Source organism: Grammomys surdaster, unplaced genomic scaffold (genome assembly GCF_004785775.1).
Source record: "Grammomys surdaster isolate TR1022 unplaced genomic scaffold, NIH_TR_1.0 752, whole genome shotgun sequence".
Classification (NCBI taxonomy): Eukaryota; Metazoa; Chordata; class Mammalia; order Rodentia; family Muridae; genus Grammomys; species Grammomys surdaster.
Genome location: NW_021605171.1, coordinates 217,738 through 227,825, shown reverse-complemented (window position 1 = coordinate 227,825; position 10,088 = coordinate 217,738). Strand labels below are relative to the sequence as shown.

The 10,088-nt window shown below is 38.2% G+C and overlaps 1 protein-coding gene across 5 annotated transcripts in view; it reads right to left on the bottom strand.

The window, feature by feature from the left end:
- Window positions 1–534: 534 nt before the first annotated feature.
- The window catches only part of Il23r (interleukin 23 receptor), a 116,243-nt gene continuing 106,689 nt past the window's right edge, over window positions 535–10,088 (bottom strand). For 4 of the 5 annotated variants that reach the window (XM_028782464.1, XM_028782462.1, XM_028782463.1 and 1 more), the window contains 3 exons: window positions 8,509–8,611; window positions 2,792–2,882; window positions 535–1,321 (listed from right to left, as the gene is read on the bottom strand). In XM_028782464.1, coding sequence (XP_028638297.1) covers window positions 680–1,321; window positions 2,792–2,882; window positions 8,509–8,611 — 836 coding nt within the window. In that variant the 3' untranslated portion in view covers window positions 535–679. Of the gene's footprint in view, window positions 1,322–2,654; window positions 2,883–8,508; window positions 8,612–10,088 lie in introns of those variants that run through there. The other variant, XM_028782466.1, reaches the window with a different exon arrangement.

The window sequence follows — 10,088 nt, the reverse complement described above, 5'->3', positions numbered from 1 at the left end:
TCATAAGATGAAAATTAAACTTGTTTTTTTCTGTCTTTGCAAGGAAATATTCATGTTTTGATTTTAAAGACCCCTTTTCTTTCTTTCTTTCTTTTTTTTCTTTTTTCTTTTTTTTGTTTTTCTAGACAGGGTTTCTCTGTGTAGCCCTGGCTGTCCTGGAGCTCACTCTGTAGACCAGGCTAGCCTCGAACTCAGAAATCTGTCTGCCTCTGCCTCCCAAGTGCTGGGATTAAAGGCATGTACCACCACTGCCAGGCAAAGACCCCTTTTCTATATTTATTTCACTACTATGTATTTTGCACTGTTTATCCTTTGTACAAACCGAGCTGTTCTGTACAATTTAATGACAGAAGTAGGAAAGAAATAGTCCTGGTGACACACACCTTTAATCCTAACACTTGGGAAGAAGAGGCAGGAAAATCAGGAGTTCAGCCATCCTCTCAGCTATATAGTGAGTTAGTCAAGTTGGGCTGTATGAGCTCCTGTCTCAAGTGGGAATATTAAAATGAAATGAAAACAGTGAGCAAACAAGCACACGCTCATTGTTTTTGTTTTATTTTGTTTTGCCAGTGAGATGAGTTCAATCCTGGAGTCATGGCAGTGTAATTACACTTCTTTTGAGGGAAGCTTTGACTTGCAGTAGAAAGGCAGCTTCTCACACGGACTTTGATGGCATAATCTACTTTTGCAAGAATGAAATCCCACTGAAATGACTTTCCAAGACATTCTGTGGAAAGTAAGAATTAATAGATGGCAAGTCTTCTTCACTCCCAATTGCCAAACAGGAGACAAATTCATCAGACAGCAGAGTCTGCCCTGGGATAGTTTCACTGGGAGAGTCACTTTGCAAAATCATGTTGATTTCCTCCTGTCTTGAGTTTCGTGTATCAAGAGAATCAAATTCACCTTGATTTAAAACGAGGCTCAATTCATCAAGAATTAGTGTTTTGCTTAGTGAAGTCAGACTTGAAGCAGAAAATTGGAAATTGGGATATGTTTTCAATCTGGCAAAGTGGGCATCTGTGACCTCAAGGAATGAAGGGTCTCTTTCATCTCTGTTAATGAAATTGTTTCCTCCAGGGAGGACATTTGAAACCTGGGGTTTGTATCCAGTGTTGAGATCAGGAATATACACAACAGAAGAGCTGGTAGACAATGTTGTTTGCGGACAGTCTCTTGTCTCAAGGAGTCCTGTGAGCCTTCCTTCTTTGTAATCTGTGGGTTTATGTTCCATGGGAGAGATTTCACTTATCTCTGTAAGGACAGGATCCACATACAGGACCTGCTCACTCTCATTGTCATTCTCAAATATACTTGTTTCCTAGTGGGGAAAAACATTATTTCATTTAATAGACCAAACATCCCCCCCCCAAAAAAAAAACACCCAAAAATCATTTTAAAAATTAACAGAATAATTGAGTTGGGGCTGAAACTTTCTTTCCCCAACTTTCCTTTCCTTTTCCTTTTATCTTAGTGTTTATCTCCTGAATAATTTCCTCCCTCTGTCATTTTGGTTTCTTCTAAATCTTCGCATAAATCTCCCAAAGAGAGAATTAAGAATAATCCATGTATTTCTTTGTTAAAATCTTGTTTTTTTAAGTTTTAAATTTTTTATTTGTTTATTTTTATTTTATCCTGAGAATCCTTCATTTAAATAATGTGTATCTAGGCTAAATTAATTCGTGAGTGTGTTGACTTGTTTTATGTCAAGTTGACACAAGCTAGAGTCATTTTGGAAGAGGGTTGAGACAATGTAGCCACAGACTGGACTATGGAAAAGCCTGTGGTGCATTTTCTTGATTGATGATTGATGTGGGACTAGATCATTGTTGTCAGTACCACCCCTGAGCTGGTGGTCCTGGGTGCTATAAGAAAGCACACTGAACAAGTCATGGAAAGCAAGCCAGTAAGCAACACTCATCCGTGGCTTCTGTATCAATTTCTGCCTCAATATTTTATCCTTCTTTCCATGGGTGATAGATGGCAAGCTATAAGATGATCTCTTTCCTCCCCGAGTTGCTTTTGGTCATGGTATTTACTCACAGCAATAGACAGATAACTAAGGCAACAGACTCACCCAACATTAGGCAGAGCCATGTGTATCTGCTTTATAAATAGGCCTGGTCTGCCTAAGATATTGCTGTCCCCTCTGTACTTGAGCTCACATCATCCTTCTGCCTAGAATATTCTTTCTGTTGAGAAAGACCTCATCTTCCTATACTTTCTTTCTGTTCTATTGCTGGCAAAGCTTTCCCCACCCCCCACAGCATACCTAAGCTATCCTGTGAACTCTTCTTTTCCATGTGTGTGTGTGTGTGTGTGTGTGTGTGTGTGTGTGTGTATGTGTGTGTGTGTAAGTATGTATTTCTATTTTGATGACCAGACTCTTGGTCATGATATTTCAATTATGGGTACTTTATTGTTTACTATTTATTTATAGATTTATTTATTTTATATGTATGAGTATTTTGCTTGCATATATGTATGTTCATTATGCATGTATGGTACTGTGGAGGTCAGAAATGGGCATTGGATCCTCTGGAACTGGAGTTATGGATAACTGTGGGCCACCATGTCAGTTCTAGAAATTGAACCTGGGTCCTCTGCAAGATCAACAAGTACTCTTGGCCACTGCACTGACTCTTTACCCCCTGCTTATTTGTTTGACAAGGTCTCATTATATAGATCAGATTGACCTTGAAATCATCATCCTCCTGCCTCAGCCTTCCCTATGCTAGTTTTACTGGCAGACCCCATCACACTGGACACCAATCAGTTTCTGTTTGATTACCTGTAATAATTTTGCAACATTACTGTTTTTCATATTAGGGATTTCTTCATAAAGCCACTTTGGGATCATTAGTAAGACTTTCCTTTTAATTCTAGAAAACAAAAGGATACATTAGAAGCAGCTCCTTCCTTCCTTTTTTCCTTCTTTCCTTTCTCTCTCTCTCTCTCTCTCTCTCTCTCTCTCTCTCTCTCTCTCTCTTTGGTTTTCTTGAGACAGAGTTTCACTGTATAGCCCTGGATATCCTGGAACTTACTCTGCAGACCAGGCTGGCCTTGAACTCAGAGAACCCCCTGTCTCTGCCTCCTGAGTGTTGGGATTAAAGGTATGACTATCAAGCTTTCTCAGAACATTTCTTTAAAATTGGTGCAGGCAATCATAGGTGATGAACAGAGCTGTAATGGAGTACAACTTAACCTCATGAAGCAAAGGCTTCCTTTGTTTTCTTAATGCATTCAGTGAGAAGCCGATTTGGTATCTTGTCAAATGTTCCTTTTGGTGCTATCTTCCTGTTATAAAAGCACCTTCTACATTGACTGTGCAAACTCATTTGTGCAAACAGGTTGTACCAGGATGTAGACAAGACTGCACTGATCTTAGGTATGTTTTTACACATGAAGAGCCTGTGAAAAACAAGTAAGACCTGTGTTTTGTTTTAACAGGATCTCTAAACACATTTATTAAATAACAACTAAAATGGCTGAGTGAACTTTGCAAGTTCTTTAACCTTGATTGAAACCAGGGAAAAATGATTTCTTTACATATATTTATACAATTTTTATGATTCAATTTTAAAAATTAATTGACATTCTTTCTATATTTATAATTAGACCAAGCTAATGGCTCGATGCTACTGGATGTTTTCACATAGCATGCTGATGCAGTATACATATATTTTTAAAATTTATCTACACTTAGTGTCATTATATTTGTGTGGTGATGCAATATTCTGAAAGTATCCTCAATTATAAAAGGTAGTAACTTTTGCAGAATCTCATATCCAGAGTTAATAATAAACCTCTAGGTCACCTATGACTTAGGACTACTAGCCTACTGTGTACTCAGTTTGTTTAACCTGCCTTTAAGAGGACAATGGAACAGTTGACTTTACTTGCCTGGGATTTCCCATGTAATCAACATTTACAACCTAAGCTAATGCATGGCTATAATCTTAAATTATGTACCATGCCCCTAACCCAGACAATGCATGTGTATCATTTGCTGAAACCAGGAAATACAGAAGTTGAAAGCCACTTACTAAAATCTACTATAAAGGTTGAAAGCAACCAGGTATGGATATTGGTTGACAATGGTTTTTATTTTCTGGGTCAGTTGGGATCAGTTGGAGCCAGGGACTTAATCCTTTGTAAAACTGTTAGAGATTTCTGTAAAGTATCCTACTTCTTCCCATGTGATGCTTTCTACACTGTTCAATAATTACAGAGTGAAGCCCTTTGTGAAGGATAGGCACAATATTAACAGATAGACAGATACACACAGAGATAGACAGAAACAGACACATGGACAGACAGAACCATAAGACAGCCTTCAGGCAGGTATAGGTTCAGACTCATACAACAGACAGATGAAGACCAAAGGTAGTGGGAATATGAAGCAGAGGAGTCAAATATGGACTTGTTCCTTTTTGATAAATGATTCCAAGAGGAGTGCTTTTAGTTCTTTCCTTAATGTGACACTAATGCATTATGAGTAACTTGGTCTTATTCTCCAATGTGTATAATCTGTATATATATATAAAATGTGATTTTGGTCTCCATTTTAGTTCTGACTCTAATAATCAGTAATGTTTAATTGTATTAAATATCAATATCTGCATTATGTTAAGTACTTATATTGGAACAAGTAATTAAGAGTTAATTTCCTCTTTCTATTTTACATGTGTATGTGTATTTCCATATATATGTGTGGATATGTGGATATATGTACATGTGAAGGCCTGAGGACAACCTTGGGTGTCATTCCTTAGGTGCTATCTGCCTTCTTTTAAAGACAGGATCTATCATTGGCCCAGAGCGTGACAGGTGAGTCTCACCCACCTGCCTGTTTCTGCTTTCCCAGCACTGGGATTATAAATAAGTAGCACCCTACTTGTAGCTTTTGTTAACTTGGGTTCTAGGGCTCTACCTTGCTTGCGAGGTAAGTACTTTACTGAAAATTAGAACTTAAATAATTAAATTATCCATGATTTGTTCTATTTTCTTATGTATTATTGCTAACTAAAAGTTTTTGGGTTACATTAATTATGGTAATGAAATGGTTATTACTTAAAATTTCAAAATATACAGAATATCTTTGGTTGATAATATAAGTACTAACTTTTTTATAGACATTATTTGAACATTAAGATGTTTCAAGAGTCTTTGTAATAATTACATTTTGATACACCTCAAGAAAAATTACAAGCTAGTTTGTCCATTTTGAAAAGCTACTAGGGTTATGATTATTTTATATATATAATTTATTATTATTATTTATATATAATTTATTTTTTTCAAAATTGTAATTTATACTCATTCACACAGGGGCTATAAACACAAAAAGGCAGGACGTGGGGAAAGGGATGACACTGGAGCGTGGTGGGTGTTCAGGGGGAATACAGATATCTTTCAGAACAGGGTATCGGCTGGGTGAAGGTTCAGGGGACAGGTCGCTATGGCTCTGCCTATGATTCCCTTATCCCTATCTAAGTTGGTATTATCTGCCAAGGCTACCTATTTACAAGGCCTATGACTACTCAGGCTGGTAAATTGTCACAAAAACTGCCTGTTTACAATAGCTTATAACCATCTGTTTCAGTGTTTATCCACAGAGACCCAAGACTTGATGTTAGTATACATGTATGACAGGCCTATTGCTGATTTTAAGCCTATGATAGATTTTAGGCCTTCAGTGTAAAAGCAGGGATGCCCCTGACATCTCCTCCCTTCTCTAAGTATAGAAGGGCTGTGGTGAATCTAATCTTGCGAAGGCGGGGATAGAGGCCTTACTGCCAGTAATTGAAGGGGACCTTGTAATGGCTCCAGTCCCCCTGTCGTTGTCCAGTGAGGCATGAGGGCCATACCCATCCCGATGTCTTTTTCCTGGAGAGGGAATACTTTTGACATCAAGGGTTATGATTATTAATATATAATTTACGATTCAAAATATTACTTAAGTTCTGTGGGAAAAGCCTAAGCAGATATTAGGTTGGTACAACTTACAGACTAGCTTGCTTAAATTATTTCTTCTTCATTTGATTGTACATTTCTATGTGAAATTATCTCATGTAACTAGTGACGACAAAGCAAGCAAGCAAGCAAGCAAGCAAGAAAGAAAGAAAGAAAGAAAGAAAGAAAAGAAATGGATTTCCAATTTCTGATTGGCCATATATCTGGCTTAAGTCAGAAACCAGTGACTGTTCTTGTGTGTCCAAATCTTTATATAATTAGATGCACTAGAAAACTGCAATATTAAACAACTTTAGTCTACTGAGATATTAGAAAAGTCAAATGCATCTGGTAACAAAGTCGGAGGCCTTTCCTTCATCATATCATTTTGAACAAGTAAGCATAGACCTTTACTAATACCATACTGGGAGAAGTTCTTTGAAAGAAGATGGGTCTTTCCCCAAGACAACATAGGCTATTACTACTGATTTTAGTTGCTGTTGTGGTTTGAATAAAGTGGCCCCCATAGGTCTATAGGGAGTGGCACTATTAGGATGTGTGACTTTGTTGGAGTATGTGTAGATTTGTTGGAGGAGGTGTGTTACTAAGGTGTGGGCTTTGAGGTCTGAGAAGCTCAAGCCTGACACTGTCACTGTTCACTTCCTGCAGATCCAGATATAGAACACTCATCTATCTCTCCAGCACCATGGCTACAGGCATGCCTCCATATTTCCCACCATGATGATAATGGACTAAACTTCTGAACTGTAAGCCAGCTCCAATTAAATGTTTTCCTTTATAAGAGTTGCCATGGTCACAGTGTCTCTTCACAGAAATAAAACCTTAACTAAGACAGTCATCCACCAAAACTAGATGGTAAGACCTTATTTCTGAAGTCAACTTACTCTTTGATTTCAGAACATGGAGAAATCAAGTTGGGACTGATTTGGAAAATTCCTCCCTATTGGTCAGTGTTCATAGTGCTGGAAGGGGTTATATAGGCCACTGAGGGAGAAAAGTCATCAATGGTTTTACTCAGTGGTAATGCCATAGGCTACAATAGTAAAATGCCATGCAAGATATGTCCACGGGTATAATAGTGCCAGAAACGTTGCTGGGGGCAATCAACCACTTTCTGATTGGACTTGAATCTCTTCCCACAGGAGGAAATTCAAATGCAGTACTGTAAGATGGTCAAAAGCTCATGTCTGGAGAGGTAATAGACTCAAAAACAAAAGAGATGTGTTATTGTTGTATTGTTAAATAGTAATGTTGTCAAATTGTTTTCTAAATATTTGTTTGAGTAGTATTCTCAACCTTGGTCAGAGAAGCTTCTTTTTCAGTAAGCAGAAGTCAATGCAAACTTATAATTAATCAAAATCATGAGAAGTAAGTAACTAATGATCAGCCTGATTGGACCATCTGTAACACTTTCAACTTGTGAGGCTCAAGAAAGCATGATCGAAGAAGGGACAGAAAGAATGTAAAAGCCTGAGGGTAGAGGGAGCCTTGTGAAACACTGTCTTCAGAACACAACAGGGTTGTAGCACTCACAAACTCATACTGAATGTAGTTACTTGCATGAGACCTGTACAAGATTTAATCAGTAAGTATCCCAGTATATATAGTGGAGGGGCACATGATTCCCATCCTTAGCTAAGAAGCTATTGGCAGGTGATGGCTGCTGGGCCTAGGGGAATCACTTTTTTTAAGGGTGTAGCCTTGGTAAGTTGGCTATGATTTAGTAAATAAGTCTACATCTATGCACTTGCAAGCAACCCTAATTAAACTAAGTGAAATGCAAAATGAGGGAATAAGAGAAGGGAATGGGGGAGGAAATCTGATCGAAATACACAGTTGGTAATGGTAATGGAGTGACAAATTAAAACAGCCCCACTTGTTTTACAATGATTAAGCTGTTTTGTTTGGATAGAGGTTAAGGAAGGCTGTGATCACTGGGAAGAATCCAGGCACTGTGGATAATGCCTAAGTACAATGTTAGTGCTGTGTAGGAAGACGAGAACATGGAAGTTGATATCCACTATCTCTCCTTGCTGAGTGTTTGAGGACCTTGGGTGGAGGAGTCAACCCTTTTCTCTAAGCCTTGTTTAGTTCATCTGTAATAAGGGACACAGAGCTTTTCTGATTAAATAATTTTGAGGATTAACTGAATGACATGTGTAAAGAGCCTGACAAGGGTAGGTATTTATCAAATGTCTGTCCTTTAACTTTCCATTTTCAGGGCTGGTGAGATGGCTCAGCTGGTAAAGGTCTCACTGTACAAACCTGATGGTCTGAGTTTAATTCCTGAAACTCACATAAAAGTAGAAAGAGAGAACCAACTCCACAAAGTTGTCCTCTGATTTCCACGCACACCCTGTGACATGTGCACATTCTCTTAGTCAAACATTATATAGACAAAATATTTTCTCTTTTTCAAAATAAAGATGTTAAGGTAGTCTTTTTTTTTTTTTAGTAAATAAGTGAATTGACTACATTTTGATAGTACATATATATGGCCTAAACCAGGAACCAGAAACTGTAGAAACCTACCCTATTCGAAGTGATCTGTTAAATATCCCAATCAGAGAAAAAATCGGCAACATGATGGCCAAGAAGACCATTCCCGACAAAAGTCCAATGTCTTGGCTATTATCTAATAAAGGAAAGAAAAGTAATTTTAACTGGGCATTAGTATCCATGTGGTGACCATGATAATGTTCTCTGAACCCTGTTTAAAATGACAGTCACTGATCTCAAAGGGAGGGGAAGCAGAGTCAACCTTCACCTTGGACTACAAAGTGATTGACTTTCCAGATTGCCTGACTGTATACCCCAGGAAACCATCTTCTGTGTGAGGAAATTGTACCACATCTATCTGAGGTCAGTGGGTTTCTAGAAGTGCATCTTCAGCAAATGTGGTCAACTCACACAGACGTATTTTGTGTGAGTATGTGTTGTGAAAAACCCCATTTGGTTTGTCTGACAGTTGAGAATTCCCAACTGCTGTGACAATGTACAAGGCTGGCCAAAGTCACAACTAAGATCATTCCTGTAACCTTTCCTGTGAGGCAAAATTTATCTGTGACTCCTTACCATTCTTCACAATGAAACTTTACCTATGAGAAAGCAGTAATTCTACTTAGAAAAATATATGCTGTAAGAAATAAAAATTGCCACATCTTGTGTCCTTTTAAAAAACATTCTTTTTTACGTTCTGAAGTTGACTTAATGTCTTTAGCTCTCTTAGTATAGTTTATCCAACTCGTGTTATTCGTAGGCTCATCACATTTTCTCCCTAGCACAGGGAAAAATAACCTCAATATTTTTACATCTAGAGAAACTTTAGATGTGACTTATCAGTTTGGAACTTGTGGGGCCATCCTGAGCAGCTCCTCCTTTCCTTTCTCCTTCCATCTCTACCTCCCTTTCCCACATTTTTTGCTTAATTAGCACTGGGGAGCTACTGGCCCTGCACTAGTCACTTTTCTGCTCCATTTACCTAGGTGTCTCCAGGCTGTCCTTTCTCATCTTTAAACTCATCTGCCAGACAGGGGCCTGTGAACTTTAGCCCGTCTCAAATTCTCACAGACTAGGGAATTCGTATTTTTCCTAGGGCCAAAGAGTTATTATTGAACATTCTAAGCAACTAATGAAGTTACAGGCAGTGGCACACCCTTGAGAATTAGAGCATAGAATTAAAGAAAGGGTTATCAAGAAGCATGGTGCCTGAAGAAATGGTATAAGGAGACAGGAGGAACAAAGAACCAAACTCAACTCTGCCATTCATCAGCTTAATGACCTTGGGGGATAATTATAAACTTGTTGAGATTCACATTTTAGTTTTCATAAGACACGGCACTGTCTGTCTAATGGAGCAGCCATGAGTCCCCATACAATTAGGAGTCTGTATGGGGATGTCTTTTCCTGATTCATATTTCTGTGTAACATGTAGCATTTTTGTTTTTTGTTAATAGTTTTATCAAGAGTAGAAGCTTCATGAAGACAAAGGTTTTGTCTCTTTCTTTCTTTCTTTCTTTCTTTCTTTCTTTCTTTCTTTCTTTCTTTCTTTCTTCCTCTTTCTTCCCTTTTCTCCCCTCCCTCCCTCCCTCCCTCCCTCCCTCCCTCCCTCC